This window comes from Aptenodytes forsteri, unplaced genomic scaffold (genome assembly GCF_000699145.1).
Source record: "Aptenodytes forsteri isolate BGI_AS27 unplaced genomic scaffold, ASM69914v1 Scaffold15, whole genome shotgun sequence".
Lineage (NCBI taxonomy): Eukaryota > Metazoa > Chordata > Aves > Sphenisciformes > Spheniscidae > Aptenodytes > Aptenodytes forsteri.
This window is the reverse complement of record NW_008795129.1, coordinates 21,045,742-21,065,998: the sequence shown is the minus strand read 5'-3', so window position 1 is coordinate 21,065,998 and position 20,257 is coordinate 21,045,742. Positions and strand designations below refer to the sequence as shown.

The window sequence follows — 20,257 nt, the reverse complement described above, 5'->3', positions numbered from 1 at the left end:
CCCTCTCCCGGCGGCGGGGGGTGGTGAGCGGGTCTCCCGCCCTTTCGGTGGCCCGGCGCCGCACGGGAGTTTCACACAGCCGGGCTGTCCGTCGGCCGGGGCACACCGGCTGAGGGGAGCCGAGTGAGCCCACACCCGACAGCGCTCGTTGCTCAAGTCCGTTACCTGGGCCGCGCCGGCTCCTCCGCCCGGCTCTGTGGTACCCGCGTCCAGCTGGGCTAAGCGGGCTTAAACTCATCTGCAGGGTGGTTCACCTTGCTGTGGACCTGTCCCTTGATTTTCACATCGTGTCCGGCGTGGCGTGGCTCTGCCCGGGCTTGTGCCAGCGGCGGGGGCCGCCCGGGGGCCCTGGGGCCGACCCTCAGGGCAGAGAGGCTGTTACCAGCCTGATGAGGTCCGTGAACTAACCGCGCTTAGGAAAGAGGCGCGGTTCTTCCCACTCCAGCAGCTGCACGGAAGAGGGAACTGGATTCTGCTTGGGCTTATTATCAGCCAAATTTTAATTGCGAACTGCTGCCTGTCGCTGTTATTGGTAGCGAAGCAATGGCCCAGAACATCAGAGCGTGATTGTTCAAGCTCTAAATTGTCTTTGAAGAGTTTGCCTTTGGAGGAAGTGTCTTAAACTGAAATGGAAGTTACCAAGGCGTGATAAATGCAGGACTTCACAGTTCCCTCTGCAGACAGGCGTTGTAATGTGTTTGTGCTGTTATGGGGCATCTCGTGGCACGGTATCTCTGATGCTGTAAGTCTGTCGATTCAAAGGGGCTAATACGCATCATTACTAAAACAGTTGGGGTAAAAGTTACCTCAGAATCCCTGTAAGTCTGTCGATTCAAAGGGGCTAATACGCATCATTACTAAAACAGTTGGGGTAAAAGTTACAAACTCAGAATCCTAGAAAATAATACGTTTTATAATGTGCAGTAAGAAGTTACAGTCTTTCTAAGAAAAGCCAAATGTAGTGTTTGTCTAGAGTTTTTTTTAATTTGTTTTTTAAAGGATATATGTCTGGTGAACACTTCCAGAGATGCTACAAAAGCGGAACGTCCCTTTAGTTTCCTTCCTTATAGTTAAAAGTGGAATCCAGCAGACATCTGTTGTTCGAGACAGTCAAAAGAGGATGTTGAGGCTCATGCTTTGAACAACCAAAGCGTGCGAAGGACAACTCTTCTGTAGTGGAAAGCTCTAAAATTCAGCTGCTACTAGGAAAAAATTGTTGTGTGGGGATTCATCCAGTGGCGCTTGAATACATGGAAAGTAAGGGAATTTTCCCTTTTCAGCTGCCTATTTATGAAGTTTCCCACTGTTTCATAACCTTGGATTTATTAATTCCAGACTGGTGATTGTTGCTGGATAGGCATTCTGGTGACCGTAGGAAAAGACAAGGTATTCAGAGTACTTTTAAAGTAACAATAAAGGTTCGTGGCTCGCAGCTTTCTGATCCAGATGAAAAAGGGGAAAATGCAGGTGGTGTGATCAGAAGTTCTTCAGGAAGAAATTGAGAAGGCTTTTCTTAACATTGTATATTAATGCTTAAATATAGAATAAGGAATATGCTATTTACATGGTACTTTGTCATATCTGCTGTCTGTGTGCCAGTTGTCTTTTGTTAAGAAGTTTGCAAAAGGTGTGTGTGGGAAAGAGGCAGTTAGAGTAGGCATTTAGGTAAGGGATGCATTCAACGGAATTCTGTGAAGTGTGTGAGTCTGTGCTGTTTGATATGGTGCCACGCAGGCCACTGTATCAACAGTTAGGGAATGACAGCAGCTTGGGAAACCGTTGTAGCGCGTAGCCCTTCTGGAAGGCAGATGGATTAGCATGTCTAACTCAATTAGCTGTGTCTGAATCTCTAAAAGTTTGATGGTTTTCCACATTTTTTTGTGCTTGTCAAAAGCAAGGGCCAGAACCATGAGTTTTGACCTGCAAAGTTGTGTATTTTGATGTTATTGACACTTTCTGTGGTTTCAGTCCAGGTTCCTGTTTGGAGAGTGCAAATATTTGCCACTTTTGATACCGCACTTCAACTGACAATTACAGTGTTACTAGTGCTGCACTTACCGTTACATCTATTGCTGACAAAGAACCTTTATCCGCAGTCTAATGCGGCAGTACTATTCTGTGATGGGGGAAGGCAACTTCTATAAGATTCTTCCCTAAAATAATGCTCCAGCTAATGTAACTGCCTATTTGTTGGCTTAGTATAGGGTTCTTCTCTAAAATAGTGGTGCTGTTACAATAAGCACTTAATCATTTGCTGCATTTGTAGAAGCAGCTGGCCACTGCACATCATGCATGCAGTTGTGTTATGGTCATACACTCAGTGGAAAGTTTGCTTCAGCAGGGACTCTACAACTGTGCTCTGCTGTGCATGCTTTGTTGGCTTTCTCTGCCTCTTGGTTTCTAACCCGACTAAAAGATAGCAAGCACTCTCCTGTGACATTAAGAAATGTAGTTAGCCTAAGTATAATCGGTTGTACATTCTATGTGTTACTTTTACAGAAATATTGGTGAAAGAAGTGCAATTTTGTAGTACCCTTTTTGATGCACAAAATTATCTCCCGGTTTTCAGTAACAGCAAATGTCTGCCTTCCTCATTTAAATGATCATACGAGTGGATACATTTTGGTTGTTAAACATTGGTATGGAGCTTGTTATTTCCAAGTGTGTATTATATAACTTTGTCACTAGATGATTTTAACAGGAGAAAGTTATCTTTAAAAATAGCAAACAGATAAATAGGTTTCAGGAGGGTCATTCATGTAATTACACTTATTGCAATATTGCCTTCTAAAATAAATTGTTTCAGACTTTCACTAAATTGTACTTCAGTAGAAGTATCATTTTTAGGGTAATTTAGTAACGTGTTATAGGATATGGATTTGGGGATTAGCTTTTTGAGTCGTTTGTGGGAAAACATTTTTCCTATCTTTTAAGCTGTTAAAAAAGTTCTAGAAATCACACATCAAATCTGCTAAGTGAAACCAGCATGTGGAGTGGGAAGTTATGATCCTAATTGGGGGGGTCACTTTTGTATTAGAAAAAATGTTTGTGATGGCATATTTAGTGGGGTATAATAAAAATACCCAACAATTTTAATATCCTCATAAAATTTCAGAGTGTTTCCTATTGTCATGTATCATGTGCAGCCTATTTACATTTGTGCTGAAGGGGAATGTTAATGTTTTATGGCGGTTGCAAAGGAACACCGAACATGGGGATTAAGGGTACTCAGCCCGGAGGGAGAGATCTTGATCAGTGCCATGTGCAGCACACAGACCTGAGCCCTCCAGAGCTGTTGGCATGTTCCCTGGCATGGCTTTGGCCCCTGCCAGCTGTGTTGCCCCAGGCACAGTGGGAAGGGTGGTACCAGCCAGGCGATGTCCCCAGCAGGCTGTTTGGATGCAGTTACTGTGTTTTTGGGGGACTGCTCAGGACAAGAGCTGTGCTGCACTACCTGGATCCAAGAGCGTTCTCTGGCCTTTTGTGTTTACTATATGCAGGCAGTCCAAGGGCCTGCCTCCATTGTGACACTACGGCTGGAGTCCCCTGCCTCAGTGTGAACTGATGCTGGGAGCTGTAGCCTGGGCTGAGCTGGGATTGTGGCTGCTAGTGGCACCCGCGCCAGCTCAGCAGAGCTGCCCCACACCTGCGCCATCCCATAGCCTCTGCTCTGGGGAACTCCCAGCTTGAATAAGTGAGGCAAGGGGTACATGAAAGGGTTGCATTGTACGAGCGATAGGCAAGCCTCATCTCTGTACCGCAGTACTTTTTGGGTTGTGGGGAGCTGGTTAAGTGAGGAAACAAACTGAGTAACAGAGTCCTGTACAGCAAGGCTCAGCAGAATGGGCAAGAGGAAGAAGTCGTGTAGGTCTTCCCTTCAAAACCTAATTTTTCTCTAAGGCTGTAGGAGGAGAAGGTAGGGAGAAAGGGAGCAGGGTCATAGGAGAGTGCAGGGTTTGGAGAGTGACAAGGAGGAGCAGGGGGAACGTAAACGGTGGGTGGAGTTGGGTTGTGCTGAGTCGGCTGGAAGTGAGAGGAAGCTGGGGAGAATGGTGATCAGGGAGGATGCAGAATGGCCAGCAGTAAAATGAGAGAACAGTGAAAGCAGCTGAGGGGAAGCAGATCGGTATATCCCGGGTGCATGGAAGCACTTGTTCTGGCCTTTGTCTGCTCACCAGAAATTTTTTTTAGGTTCTCATGGCACTGGGTCTGCCCTGTGTTGCATTGGCTCATTGAAATACATGTTCTTCAAAGTAATCATTAATGTTCACTTAAAATTTGCCTGGAAAAGAAACACTAGAAATAAAATCTCACTCCCATATGTTCTGTGCTAAATCATATATTAAATCAGGGAATGGCCTGGTTCTTCAGACAGCTGCCATTCTGCTTGCAGGTGAGAGTGATCATAACAAGAGATTCAAGCTCCTCAGAGGTAATTGTGTTCTGCTCCGATGTACTTGGCTATTCCCACTTAAATCTCACAGATTTTACTGAGATTAGATGCCCAGATACTTTGAGTCAGGTTCCCAAAATAAATTTTGCAAGCGATAATCAAGAACCACATCCTTTTGCATGAGGGGAGGGGAAACTGAGGCACAGTTAACTCACTGTACTCCTGTGTCATGTATGAAGTCTTCGGTAGTGGTTTGGAGACAATCCTCAGGTTCTGACTCTTGACCTTTAACTAGCAGACTGTGTGTTTCTTATATAGAGCTGTAGGTATACTTGCTGCTTTGAAGACCAGTCACAGTCCTTACCCAAATTGGTTATGATCTTGGATCCTGAAAGATTTTGTGCAGGCATAGAGTCATGCACTCATTGTGTAAGAAATTTCAGGCTGGTGCTGTAACTGCATCATAGAGTGAGAGCGGGACAGGCGAAGGAGAGACAGAATTTACACATGAAAAATGTAGCCTGCAGTGACCATTTGCTTGATCGCTTTAGATGCATTCCTTTCTTTTACGTCTCTATTTACTTGGGGCGTGAGTGTAGATCTCTCAGTATTAGGCAATGGGTATGGAATCCATGGCTCCAGAAAGTTTACCTCTTTTCCAGCTTTGTAATTTCTCCTGTATAAAAAACCCACTCCTATCAAGGGAGAAGAGGAGATGTTCATTCATTTAAAACAGTGGTCCATCTCACTGTTAGAAAAACAAATAGGCTTTACAGGTCTCTACCAACCAAAAGTCAGTAGGCTGCTGTCGTGCCAATATTTTGTAGGGCTTTAACCTTAGCATTTATCATTCTAGCTACCAACTGAAAAGGGCATCTGATAGTATAGCTCTGCATAGATATTTTTTTGAGATACTTGCTGAGGTTTAGTTTCATGGTGGAGGAAGGGTTTTTTAACAGAGCTTAAGCAGAAGTTACTAAGATCCATATTTCCACTAAGTTGGTAGGGAGAAATGAAGGGGTTATAAAAATAAACAGAAGCTGTATTGATTACAGTAAGAGTTTTGTGCACCTTTCCAGTGTGTAGTGACCTGAAGTGGAGCTCTTAGCCTGACTTTTCATGGCCTGCACTCCTGCTGTCTTCTCTGGGCATTTCGTGTGTGAGAGGAAAGGAGGCCAAGCGCTTTATGTCTGTTTTAGAGTTTTTCAGATCAGCAGTAAAATTCCTGGAGTCTTCCCAAGTAATAGGTTTTCTAATGGGTAGCCAGCAAACAATTTTTTTTGGCGTCACCAGCCTTAGATGTAACGTACTTGTCCCTGTGATAAAAAAATTAAAAAATGTACACCATCTCTCTGTGAGAAGGCTGGCTGGCAGATAAGATGTGGGCACAGTCCCGTACACCTTATAAAAGCAGAATTTCAGTGGACTTGCAAACAAACAAACAAACAGAAAAAACACCCAAATACCACTTGCCCAATAGCAGGTCGACTCAGCTGGAATGAGGCTCCTCTGCCAGCTGTCTTTCCTCCCATTAGACTGGGTTAACATATTGGACTAGTTCTCCTGCTAAACAAAGCATTATTTTTCTTTCTCTCTTTGCCTTTTTCCAACCTCCAGTGATGATTCTTTTCTTAAAAATAAATTTCATGTGTGTGACTGGCCAGGATTTGCTTTATAGAAGCCAATGTTGTTGACAGTGACAGAACAAAAGGCAAATGGTCCTTTTACTACTCAGGCTGCGGTCATTATGTTCCACATGCAAAAGGTGCTTGAACTCCTGTAAAACAGTGACAGTGCCTACTTACATGCTCATGAATTATCTAACTGCAAGGCATTTTTGCCTCCTTAAAGGCGAAGCAGAATTCAAATATGTGTGTGTGTTTATTTTCAGTTTTATGGTGTTTCCTTTAAAGAGAGCAGCTGTAATCCAAGGGTGCAGAGGGCAGTGGGGAAGAAATGCAAGTGACATTCATTGCTTCTAATAAAGATGACGTTTTTTTCCATTTTTTCCAGAAATAAATGACAGCGAGGGTCACCCAAGCAGCAGCCACCAAACCTTGAAAGGAACCTCAAAATGGGCTACATCACTGGAGAACCTCCTCGAAGATCCAGAAGGAGTGAAAAGATTTAGGGTTGCTATATTAACTATGGATCTTTATATAAACTGAAATTAGGATTTAAAGCTGAGTGAGTCGCAGCATAAATGGTGCAGCTGTGCCAGTGCTGTAAGCACATAGGCATGCATCCTTCTAGATACGTACCCTGAGCAGAGGTGGCAGAGTTGGAGCTGTGGCATTTGCTGAGCTTTTGAGGTAGTGCCTTTGCCCACTGCCACTGCAGCTTGCTCTCGTAAGGCACATAGAAGACTTCTGGTTGCATCTTTCTAATCAGATATATCAGCTGTTGCAAGGATTAACAAGTTACTGTTGGTTAAGTTACAGTCCTTGAGCCACTGATCTCTTGCCAAGCATTATTTATCACTGAGGACTGATCCTGCGCTCTTTATTCTCATACATTGTCCTTACTTAAGCAATAAATTACCACTAACAGCTCCTGAACCTGATAACTCTGTGTGGCTCTTATTCTGTGTTGCAGCAGTTGTACTGAAAAGAATTCTCTTTAAGTTTACAACAAAGTACGGGCTTGTGCAGCTCAAATGCAGGTTTGAGGCTTAATTAGGTGAGGGTGGCAAGTTGGTTTTTCAAGGCCTTCTTGCCATATTAGCTATAGGAATAGGAACTACCTACTTGAGTATGGTTTTGCCATACCAAGCACTGATAAAATGCGCTGGGATAAAATGGTTTCCTGCCAGACTGGTTTGAAAAGTGATGTAAACTGGAATTACAAAACACCATGATTTGGAATTCTTTAAAAAAAAAAAGTAATCTTGGTGCTATTTAATTCTTGGTGTTTCTTAATCTCTATTTTCTAACACTTGAAAGAGAAAACTGATGATCTCGGAGCTATAAATACTTCAGTCGTTATGTTTTATAAAGAAATTTAATGTACGTTTTTCCCCATTTTAAAACATGCCTCACTTTTGGAGGAATGTGCTCTGCTTAAACACTGTCTAGAGAACGCAAATACATCTTCTGCTTTAGTTTACTTAAGTGAATTTATTGCCACTGATGATCATGTTTAGAAACACTTTTATTTGTAGAGATTTTACTCATTAAAAAATCAGAAAGATACTAGATGAGAATATCAAGTGATCTGTGACTCTCATTAAAATAGTTCATTATACTCACCTGCTAATGAATTCATATATTTTTGGATTTCCCTTTGAGTAATGACTGTAAAATTGCTCGAGTTATTTAAGGGAGACTGAAGAAACTCTTCTTCTTAGTTACTGATATGCTCCGAGATTAAACGTAGCTCATCATTCTCCTGCAATGTGCTTTCAAAGTGCTGAATATATGATTGTTCATTTGTGTCTTGGTAGTGTGCAGATGCACTAATGCAGTGGTTCTGTTACGCTGTATTATGTAAACTCATACTGTGGTAAAGCTAGCCGTAGGCAGCTTCTAGTTTTAATAGCTATAGTAGGAAGAGAGAAAAACAATTGAGAAATTGGATCCTAACGTTTGTTTGTTTGTTTTTCTTTTCCCTAGGAATTTTTGAAGAAAGAATTTAGTGAAGAAAACGTTTTGTTCTGGCTAGCATGTGAAGAATTTAAGAAAACACAGGGCAAAAAACAGGTATGGTTTCCTAAATAAATTTTACTTGTTAACAAAATTTCTGTAGCAGAGCTGGAGCTATAACGTTTCTGTTGCATAACATGCTTCATGTGAGTGCAAATAAATATATTTGAAGAAATTGCACTGAAATCACGGTGGTGGAATTGTTTGGAAACAAAGCTGGTTCTATTTCAAATCAAAACAAAATGCTGAAATTGTCAAGTTTCCCATGTTTTGAAAACTCTGAACTTTTTGTTATTGCTTGGGAATAGCAAAAGGTTTAATTCAGTGATGTTGCATCATCTTGCTTGAAAATATAAAGACATTTCATTCAGGACTTTTTTTAAAGCATCTTTGCTATTACATGAAAATATACACCATTATAATATTTTAGTGGAACATAAAAATAACAAGCAGTGCAAACAAAATGTTTTACAATACCAAAATGAAAAGTTTTGCCTTATCAAATTACAAGTTACAAAACAAAAGAAATTGAGGGTCCATTTAGACTTTTTTGTTTAAAAATTTATTCAAATTGATATATACCTGTAGAGCATTTTCATTTTCATGAAAGCTATATTTTTCTAGTAGAAAATATTCTATTGGAAATTTTTCAACCAGCCACTCCCAGTAAGTTTTTCCACTGCTTGGATCTTGGTCTACATTTAGATCCACCAGGAACACAGCATCCACTTTCACATTTAGGCTTTGAAGCCTATAGAATCAGGCCTAAAATATGTATCATGTTTTGTTTGCTTGTTTCTGGAAAAAGTTTTTTTTATTTTTTTTATTTTTTTTGAGAAATTCCAAATTTATTTGATCTTTGAGATGACGATTCTGTGAGCATGAAATGAAGTAGTTTCAAAACTCCAACTGAGCACCACTGTCCTTGAGAATCAGACTCCTAAATCCCATAAGTCCTTTTTTTGAAAACCCACCTTTGTGCTTTTCATGTGTGCAGCTCTTGTTGCCAAAGGGAGCATTTTAGAAGGCAACGGGTGCAAATGTACATTCCCTTTTGCACTCTTCTGGCGAAAGGAAGCAGAGTACCATGAGGAGGTGAGGCTGGGAAAATGCCACTTAAACCTGCTTCAAATGGGACCATACGTGCTTTGAGTAACATCAGGAACGTCAGGGAATAGGAATCAGGTGGGGGAACTGAGCTAGTAGGGGCATTATAAAGTGCAGGCATAGGAAAGCTGCGTCCGGACTGCAGGATTCCTCTCTTAAGGTCAGTCAAATGTTGTCAGCTGAAACTGTTTCCCAGCAGATTTTCAACAAAAAAATCCCTGGATTTTCAACAAAACATATTTTTGAGAGGGGAGTGTACTTTCTGTAAATATTCTCTATTTTGCACTGAAAAAGCATTCCCCTCAAAACAATTTGCTTGTTTCAGTTGTGAATATTTTTTGGTATTGATAAATCCATAAAAAAATTACAAAAATAGTAATTTTTGCAAGAAGAGGAAAACGCTCAGTTTGACTGCACACTTTGTAATATTTAGCACTATTTCAGCTTTGTGTATTTAGTTGCTTCCCTCTCTCATTAAGGTCCACGCATGCAGATAGTCTTCAGAAAAGAACAACTAATCGGGCTATTTTTCTGTAAGGTGCAAGGCAGAAAGAGAAATAAAGTAAATGAGATGGGATAAAAGAGGGAACTGTGCTAGATGCCACTATGATAGCAGCAGTATCAGTAGCTGGAGTGAGGCCGGGAGTCCTCCTCTCCCTTTGCTTGTAAGGGAATGTTTCAACTGCAGCCTGTCTGGGTTGCACTGGAAGCTTACCTCCTGTCTGGGCAAGCGTGGTACCGTCAGTCCCACTGACCTGGCTCTGCTTTGGCACAAGCTGCAGATCTCATTGTTCTCAGTTTGTGACAAAGCATTTCCTTTCTTTTGTCCCCAAATGTCCATACAACATCTTGGCTGGTATGTTCAGTATGCTGGGCTGGGGATCTAGGTATTCTTGATCTCCCTACTCCATTAAAAACATTTGCTTTCTGAGCTGGTGAAGTAGAGGCCAGCCTAACAGTCCACAACCAAATAGGAAGAACCCTTTGCTTTGTACAGGGCAGATATTTTTTCTTTGTACGTCGTACAGTGTCCTTGCCAAGAGGTATGTAGCCTTTTTTTTTTGCTACCCCTTGAACAGGTATCAAACTGCATTTTAAAATGGAATGAAAGTAGAAAATCCTTCTGTAAGGTCCCACGTTTTGCAATGGGATAATAATCGTATTTTCCCTTGCTAAATAATTTCCGTCTTTTTAGCTCTTTTAGGATTGCACATTCTAGTACAGGAAATAGTAAACTGATGTATAGAGATAGTAGCTTAGTGAATTCTTGAATGAATTGCCAAATGAATGGACAGAGACTTAACTAGGTTCCATTTAGCTTAATTATTCAGTACCAATCATTACACAGTATGGTCAATCTGGAGTCTAGTACTGCCAAAGCTATTATAGCTGGCTAGAATAAATGGGCTTTAGAATGACACAGAGTTACAGTCAGTTTTTATAGCTACTGCTTATGGATGGCTTGGTTTAGATAATTTACAAAGCTAGAAAAAGCACTAAAAATAGAAATCTTTCCAGTGTTTATGATAGCATGAAGCATGAATTTGTCTTCTGAAAGTGACTCTTGCAGAAGTCGCTTTGTATCTATATAATGGGAGCAAAGTATTCTAAAAACAACTTTTTACTTGTTTTGTAACCTGCTTCTCATTAAAACTGGTTTACCACAGAAACTAGCTCATAGACACTTAGACTTTTGGTCAGATGAAGCTGATTTCAATTTAACCTGGATTGAATGGGATTTTTTTTTCTCCTATTTTTAAAGTATAAGATAAACTTTTCATTACTTGATGTGAGAGTGTTAGCATGGGGTTTTTCTTGGTCAGTTTAAACTTGCACAAAGGTCACCACCTGGCCAGTGGATTAAGTAGCCCTTGTGCCTAGTGTTATTGTCACCCCTTCTGTGTCAGCCTGGAGCAGTGTTTGGTTTTGTATAGGCTGGTATACCATTAGGGTGGTTGGCTCAGTAAATGGTCTGTCCTTCCCTCGTGTTCTTTCTGGTCTTTGCAGGTAGATGCAGGCTCACTCTGCTCCTGCTTTCTGTTGGTTGCAAACTGTCTTAACTGCATTAGTGCCATTCTAAGAAAATATCCTGGGCCTTTCCTCAAGACTTACTAAACTTGGTTCAGTTGTTACTCTAACCACAGTCACACGGGCTCTGCCTAGAAGCTGACTTATATCAAGCCAACACAGGCAGATCTTGCAAGATGCTGTGCAGATACATCTTCTCTGTCCCCTTCCTCTTGAATGTGAGCCACTATGCAGCTAGGATTGCTAGATCATGGGACCAAAGGGAGCGCTGGCAAGAGGAAGCCAGGCTCTTGACTGTTGTGTTGGCTCTAGACTAGTGATGGGAACGTTAGTCAGGAGAAGGCAGAAATGGAGTTCAGACCAGACTGCTCCATGAGTTTGTGTTTGTTTTCCTGTTTGGGTGAGCTAATACAAAATGTATGCATGTTTCAGGGAGTGGGGGAGGTTTTTCAGCATCTGCAGAGCTAGACAGCAAGCAGACTACATTACTGGTCTAGGCGGGTTTTAGATGGACTGGATTCAGCCTATCTTCTTGCAACAGGAAAGCACAAACTCCTCCCCTCAGCTCAAGACACATCTCTGTAGTTTTTTTAAAAAAAAGGATATTCCTTTCAAATTGAAGTTAAAACAGAAATGTAATTTTAGCGAAGATTGAGGAGAATTAGGTCTGTGTTGGCTCTAGACTAGTGATGGGAACGTTAGTCAGGAGAAGGCAGAAATGGAGTTCAGACCAGACTGCTCCATGAGTTTGTGTTTGTTTTCCTGTTTGGGTGAGCTAATACAAAATGTATGCATGTTTCAGGGAGTGGGGGAGGTTTTTCAGCATCTGCAGAGCTAGACAGCAAGCAGACTACATTACTGGTCTAGGCGGGTTTTAGATGGACTGGATTCAGCCTATCTTCTTGCAACAGGAAAGCACAAACTCCTCCCCTCAGCTCAAGACACATCTCTGTAGTTTTTTTAAAAAAAAGGATATTCCTTTCAAATTGAAGTTAAAACAGAAATGTAATTTTAGCGAAGATTGAGGAAGGAATTAGGTCAAGTCCACTTGTAGCAGTGAGCTCTGCTGCCACCCATATGATCCTCATCTTAGGACACATTTAATTATTGAAATGGAAGTGGTGGGGATAAGTGAATAAAATTTAACTTTAAATATTTTATTGCAGTTAGTCATATGCTGTTGCATTTGTGACTGTTAATGAAATAAACAACATGTCCATTGTGCTACTTCCCAAGTTTTAAATGTTTCTTCTCTTGCAGCTGAGCTTTAAAAATAAATTACAGATTGTAATAAATGCTTCAAACAACAAGGAATCTTTTCAGCTATTGCAAAAACACACCAAAATACCCATGTCGAGAAGTTTTATAGAGAACAATTTCGGAACAAAGTATACCTATTCAAGAGTTTCTTCTGCCACTTCCCATGTGGAATGTAGCAATGGTTAAGCAGGACTGGGTAATGCTGCACAGCTGCTAACTGCTGGAGCCTATTCTGATGAGCATCTGGGACTTCCATTCACCTCATTTGGGAACCACACATGCTTGAGAGCTGAATTTGACCTTAGGAAAGGAAGTGGGAAAGAATATTGTATCCACTTGAAATAGTGAGGGGGATTTCTGTAGACAGAACTTTGTACTCCAAATGGGAATTTGGCACGGATGCTGGGGCGAGCACACAGATGTAAGTGAAGAGTGCCAGAAATCCTTTAATAACCACCTGTGAACAAGATCCCAGTTTAAGTGTTGTTTAAATTCCAGAGTAGAGTCCCCTGTGCTGAGGCATTAGTTAGCCTGACACAGAACAAAGAATGCCACCCACCAAACGGGGAACATCGCTGTCTCCTCTGCCTGAACCTGGCTCTCCCTGAATGTCATTTGGGGGATGTATAAAGATACTGGCAGCTTTAACTGTACTTTCTTTTTAAAAAAAAAATATTGTAGTTAAACTGATGCTGTACTACTGAAGCATAGACATAGCATAACAGTTGTTCCACATGCAGCAGAACTTGTAATGTTTAGCTATGCATTTCCATATTTCCCCATTACTATAAAGTCAGGTCCCCTGTGTCTCTCAGATGACCCCATCTCCCTACCACAGCTCTTTCACTTCCTTTCTTCGTCATTCTTCCCCACAAAATCCAGAGATCCTCCCCATTTCACCAACCTCCCACACAATCCTCTTGTTTCCCTCCGTGTTCTTTAAACTTCCTCACAGTACTTCTAGTTTTGTGTTTCCCTTCAAGCCTTTCTCTACTCTTTCTCTGCAGTGCCCAGCTTGCTCCTGTGTTCCTTGGGCAAGCAGCACCTTGTGTTGTGGCTGACATGGAGCTATACGTGCATTGATTAGCCAGCAGCTAAGTACATGCTGGCAGTTCAAGTAGATAACTTCTGAACATATACTGCAGCTTTTCCCTTGGTGCATGTGCTGCTTTTTCTCTCCCTTTCCTTTCTCTTGCCATTCTTTTCCATTGAATCATTAGGAGGGTAATTATTTCTCAGTCCTTTGCCCCTCTCTTAAATATGGTTGAAATTGGACAGCAGGTTCAAAAATTATTTAGGTAGGACTGACAGTCAGTAAAATCACTTATGCTTGCTCATGTGATAATAGCTAAAGTTACCTTTACTGTGTCTGCATTAGGGTATTAACTTTACCAGTTAAAGCAGTCACACCTCTGATCAATTGGATTAATTGCTCATTTAGAATAGACATGGCTGACCCAGTCCTCCCTTGATCTGTGACACTGGAAAGATCGGAAATCATTAAAAACACTTCATTGTGACCTAATGCACCTGACACATGATGTTCTACCCATCAGATGAATAATCTGTTTTAAAAAGGAATACTCCTGGAAAATGTGTGTCCCCTTCAGCAGTGAGAGAGTTAACTCTTTAGGCCTTGTGAATTGTCAAACATACGTAGCTTTTCTTCTAATTACCCCCAAATATTGATTCTCAGCTGTAAAACATGAAAGAGATTCGGTGACTCCTTCATGGGCAAGGGTTTAAAAGCTTTCTTCTTCAAGCCCACTTCCCATCAGACACAGCACTTTAGTTGGTGCTCATCTGGAGATGCGGTTGCTCATTAGATGTACAATGGGGAACACTGACGAGTACCTGTGGCTTGGGATCGTACAGTGCCTGCTGCTGCACAGGCCTTGTCAGTGTGCAGAATTCAGATTGCAGCAGGGAGGCTTGCCTCCTGCCTGGCTTGGCTCTCTTCTCCCCTGCTGGCTTTCTCTTATCCAACCTTCTGGTCAAGGGGGAGCTTGCGCTGAATTTCAGAGGATTATGGCCACTCATTTACTGTGTTGAAGCTTAAGGATGCTAGGTAGGGTCAAAATGTTATCACCGTTACTGATTTATCAGGAGAAGACCACTGAAACAGGATTGCTGAAATCAGGGCAAACACTAGCAAACTGCTTTATGCAAATTACACCTACCCTCATTTATCAGCTTTCAGAGGCTCTTGAGAGTCTTACCTTTACCATTAGCCAAAAAAATACTTGTTGGATTTTTTTAATCATGTAGCCAGTGTTGCACGTGAGCTGCCCTGAGGTAAAAATGTAGTTATGACAAAGCATGTAGTATAACAAGTTTATCAGTAGCATGGATTATACACTAATTTTGCTTAGTTTTACCTTGCAGTAAGAGTAAGCTTCCACAGTGCTTTTTCCCTCTGGGTTCCTTGCGCATGCTGGTTATCTGTTAGTAAAAATAGTCTTCTAAATAGTGAAGACAAGGCCCGGTTGATGATGCTGAGCAGTTTTACACTGCATTCTCACAGCCTGCTGTTTAACCTAAGTGCCGAATACTGGTAGCTTCTACTGTCAGTACAGGAGTTGGCCTGCAGTGATGTTTTTCCTCTGGTACAAGTGAATATACATAAATAAGATAATCTATGTATATTTGTTTTGTTGCTTGTTTTCTTTTTTAATTCAGACTATGTTTTGGTTTTAAGATGTGAACCTCAAGAAGTAAGTGACCCAGAACAGTCTCCAATAAAACATTAACAAATACAGAGAATATTCCCACAGCAAATAATTCTTTAAATAAATGTGTCTTTTTGCAGATGCAAGAAAAAGCTAAAGAAATTTACATGACTTTCCTGTCCAGTAAAGCTTCCTCCCAAGTCAATGTTGAAGGACAGTCCCGTTTGAATGAGACCATTTTGGAGACACCTCACCCTCTCATGTTTCAGAAGCTCCAGGACCAGGTGAAGTTATTTTCTTGCAGAATACAGTTTCTTTAGTTTTTGTCTGCTTTTAATGGACTCTGCTTTCTAAGCACAAGCTAGTGTAGGAAAGTTGGGAATCTGCCTACAGCTACCCGTGGCATGGATTGAATAGGTAGGCACAGACCTGGGTTGCTTCCGTATTGGCGATATCAATGCAGCTGCTCTGAGGGTGGATGCACCGTACCCCAGGTTCTTGGCCCCATCTAACTAGGGCCAATTAGGTAAGAGACTCAGTGCAACCATGCTAATTCCAGTTCAGGACTTTCCTGGAAAATTGGATGAAATTTTCTCCTGGGTTCCTCTGCCTGTAGCTTGAGAATCACCCAGCTGACTAACTTTGTGCCTACGTTTTCCTGTGTATTCACTTGCGCTGAGTCATTGCTGATGTTTGTTTCCATAGTTGCCACTGGTTTCCTTGAAAGCTCAAGATTCTTCACTTTGCTTTGTTTTGGTATTTATATCAATATGAATATAATGCAATTTACTGAAAAGCCTCCTCTTCTGTAACACACAAAACTTAAAAGAGGAGCTGGTATCTGCTTTGCCTTTTCCTATAGGTCTTGGGAGGTCTGGTAGAAATTAGGTGACACTTTGCAGGCATGTCTTTAGGTGGTAAATTTTCTTGATATTTAGCTTATTTTAAAGCCTAAGTTATGAAGTGAGTCATTCTTACCTGCAGCTTTCCAGGACTTGCAGTCTGTACTATTTTTAATTTCTGTACCATCCTCAGGACTACCTGTATTTTCCATTTGGCTCTTTTCTTTTGTGGAGAAACAGCACGCAGATTTAAATAGTGTTTTCAACCCATTTCACATCAGCTACTGAATAGTTAGTTGGGCGCTGGCTGGGTCAATTGAAGTGGTCTGAGGAGCAAAGGCTCTGCTGTCTTTCAAGCAGGTTCCAGGTCATTAGCAGTGGAAATGTCTGAAACTCGATTTCCATGTGAAGAAGCAAAGTTTTTCATGGAAGAACTTCTGACTTGGGGGAAGGGAATGAAAATGTTCTGGTAAATCTAAGCACTGCAGTTCAGGGTGGGTGATTATGAGAGTGAAGCTGGAAAGACTACTGGAGTTAAAATGTTTTGCAAATTTTACAAATGAGCATGCACATGAACAACCAGGGATTAGTAATACCTGAACTGGAAACATGCTAGACCAGTGGTAGAGGAATCCCACTAGTGTGGGAAGAAAGTCTGTGAACTTTTAAAACCAAATGCAGAGCATTTATGGGTTGTTGCAGGTTTCCACTGCTCGAAGCTTCTGCTTATTGTTGTTAGATAGTAGTTCAGGAAGAGTTATGATCTTCTCTAGTTTTCAATCCTTATAAAGTTATGAAGAGTGGTATAATCTGTTCTCTAAAGAACAGTGTTAACTACTGCTGGCACTGTGTGTCTGAAGTATAAAAAGGCAGAGCTTGAAAGCCACAGTCCGGTCTACAACATTATTGGTAGCTAGCACTTCAGTTCTCCAGACACCTACTGATTTAAATGGGGCTAGTTGTGGGGTGTGGTTCTGTGCTCATGGGATGGCCTTAAACAAATAGCTTGGAGGCAGTTGTTCATGCTGAATGAAGTGGTGTTAGAGTGGTTCATAGAAATCTGTAGATTTCAAAATACGGGGTAAATGTTCCTGCTCCACGGAGGCGATGAGAGGAGGGGAGGGAAAAAGAGAATTCTGCTTTTGCACATGATCTGTTTGTTCTGTGCATTTGGCTGACCAGACTCCAGAAGATTTTGATCTTACAGTGCTCTTTCTCTCTGGGAGATGCTTCAAATGATACCAGAAACAAGAGGGGTCTAAGTTCTTAACACTGACTTACGACGTTTTAACAGGCGATGTCTTCCTTACAATTTTTTTTCCCTTGAGTTAGTTGGATAAATTTAATTATACTGTAGTTAGCCAACACCAGAAAGTGTAATTTGACTTTGCTTAACTGCATTGATTTGGGTCTACGTCAAGAGGGTGTCTTGGGATTTTTAGTCTCCCAATATGTAGTTTATAAAGCAAGATTTCCACTGTTTTAAACATGAACTTAAATATGTAAACAAACAGTGGGTAGTAAAATGCTTCATGTAATTTATTTGCAAGGGGGGTACTTCAGCAAACACACAGGCAAGAACAGTCAAGTTTTGTGTGTTTGCCTTTGTCCAGGTTCCTTGAGGATGTGAAATGAAAAAGCAGTTTGAGATTTTTTTTTTTCTTCCCTCCTAACAAACAGCTGTATTACCCAGTTGTACTATCAGTTAGAAATGAGGCCTGTAAAGGTAAAGCTCCAGTTATCCACACATGCAGGTCAGAATCCAGAAATTCCTCTTGGAAATTTAGTTACTCTGAGTACCATAAAATGTAATCGGTCATGAAACATGACTCAGAGAGGCTCCGCCAGTGAAATAATAGGCAGAGGGTGATGTAGGCTTTGGTTTTGCCTCAATTGTAGTTTTGAGGTTTACTTTTTTCCTTCCCCTCTGTTTTAAGACCAGGCAAAATATAGTCCTGACCTTGACACCTGAACAGATTCCAGGCTCCTCTCCCAAGCCCTTTTGTTTTCAGAAAACACCAAATGAGTTCTAGTCTGAAATAGGTATAAACAGAAGAGAAAGCAGTTGTGTTGAAGGACGAGCCTAAGCTCAAGCCTTGGGAGAGAAAAACTGTACTCAGTGCTGACTTGACACTTCCATGCTGGCTGTATTCTGGCAGTGGGAGTAAGGCCGGATCTTGGGCTAGTGAAAAGGCTGACGGCACAAATGTAATCCATCTCCAATTTTAAACCACACTTTAACTGGTAAATTACATCTGTACCAGATCAGCTTTTTGTGGCAGGTACCTGAAACATTTCTGATCTGGCCTGAGACCCGTCTCAGCATTCGGTTGTGTAGTAATCTAAAAAGGATAGGAGGACTGGTGTAAGTTTAAGAAACATTGGTTAAACCGGTTGTTTCAGTCTAGATTCAGTTTGCAGTTTCAGTGTTTGTGTAAATTATTTAGAGGCTTTTCTTAATTATCCAGTGCTCTGCATGTATACTGAGCTATTCTGTAATGTTCAAGAGTAACTGCAGTCAGAAAGGTGCCTAAAAGGTACCTCTTTTTCTTCAGCTTTGCTTCATCCCTCTGAATATCTTCCTACTACCCTGCCAGAAGGACACCCTCGATAGGTTTTGCTCCTGGTGGCTCTGCAGAGCTAGGGCTTCTGTGGGAGGGGACCAGGTAATGTCCTGGCTTGTCCACACGTGCAGTCATCTGATCATCAGTTGTAAAATCCTACCTAGTGACCATGACATATGACCTTCCACTTTTCAGTATTAGGTTTTCAAAGTTGGCTACTGTGAACACCATAATCTGATTCTTAAACTAATACGGACATTATTGCAAAACAGTGACCGTGGAACCTACAATACTGTTTGCTACACGCAGCCCCTTTTGAGAGTTTGAAGTGTGTTTTAATGTCATGCTTTTTAGTAATGCTTTAGTACTAGCAGAACAAAAATACATTAGAATTCATATACTGTCCTTCTCATTTAAAATCTAGTTTTACTTAGGTCATTGTTTTTGTGTTTTTTTTCCCTCCTACCAGATATTCAATCTCATGAAATATGACAGCTACAGCCGCTTCTGAAAGTCAGACGTATTCCTAAATCATAAGAAGTCTGAGGAGCAAGAGGAGAATTCACCAGAGGCTCAGACTGCAGCTAAAAGAGCATCAAGAATTTACAACACATGATAGAATGAATCTCTTCAGGAGAGGCAATACAATAACTAAATTACACTCAGGAACAGTCTAGGTTTATAGCAGTTGCATTTAGGGCTTGAAAAGCTCAAAACCTTTTTAGGAGATACTTACCTTCTTAATTGCTTGAACGACTAATTGTTTTTGCATGATGGCTAATAACCAAGCACCCATGGAAAGAAAGACTGTTTTCTAGCTGAAAGGCTGAGGTATTCCTCCATAGCATGAATTGCATTTCATATTTCACAAGTTAAAATGCTTTCAATTTTTCTGTTTTCTTTTGTGAGGCATCATGATGATGAGAAACGGGAGGTAGGGTGGTTGTTTTCTAATTTTTGCCTTGTAATTTTTATTTGTGACTGGCTTTTACATCCTGAATTGCTAGGAGAAGCTATTGAGGAGTACATTTCACGTTACTTTGTGGCTGAGTCATTCATAGCAAACGTAATCATGAAGGAACAGCATCTTTCAGGGTTAAGCTCAATAGAATTCAATGCCTTCCTATGTAACTTTGTTCTTTCAAGGTGATACCTGTTTTGCTTTGCCTTTATTTTTGAATCAAAACACTTCTCTAGCCATGATTTTCATCTCTGTATTTCTTAAATTTCCCCCATTTTTTTTCAGTAGACAGTCACCTTCTTCAGAGGATGGAATAACCTGTATTCCCTTGGGAACAAAAGCTCTAAGGTAGAGCGAATCTCTGAAGAACTTCTAACAGCCATTAGGAAACCTGACCATTAATATCCCACTCTGGGCACACTGATTTCAGCAAAGCATGTCCTGCATGTCAGCATAACAACAGTGTCAGATGCCGGTATTGGGAAGCATCTGGTCTCTCCTAGGTCTCCTGAGCAATCCTGCTCTGCGCGGCAAGAATACTTTGGCAAAGGACCAACCAACAAAGTCTGGCTTTGTTTTACTAAAATCTTTCTACTAAAATCACCCTGCCTAATTTTGTTTGCCCCAGAGAAGTATTTCAGGTTTTCCTAATCGTAACTTTCGATACCTGCAGCGGAACAAGGGGTTGACATTGTGGTTTAGCCATTCTCACATCAAGCTTGACAGGAAGGGCAATTTATTTCTGCCTGGAGCAATCAAAGATGAAATGTCAGGGTGATAAAGGAAGACGCT

The 20,257-nt window shown here is 41.2% G+C and overlaps 1 protein-coding gene across 1 annotated transcript in view; it reads left to right on the top strand.

Annotated features, from left to right (window-relative positions):
- RGS10 (regulator of G-protein signaling 10) overlaps positions 1-19,189 on the top strand; it is a 22,001-nt gene extending 2,812 nt beyond the window's left edge. The window contains 4 exon segments of the mRNA XM_009278101.2: positions 6,407-6,525; positions 8,005-8,091; positions 15,239-15,382; positions 18,974-19,189. Coding sequence (XP_009276376.1) covers positions 6,407-6,525; positions 8,005-8,091; positions 15,239-15,382; positions 18,974-19,120 — 497 coding nt within the window. The 3' untranslated portion in view covers positions 19,121-19,189.
- Positions 19,190-20,257: the final 1,068 nt, after the last annotated feature.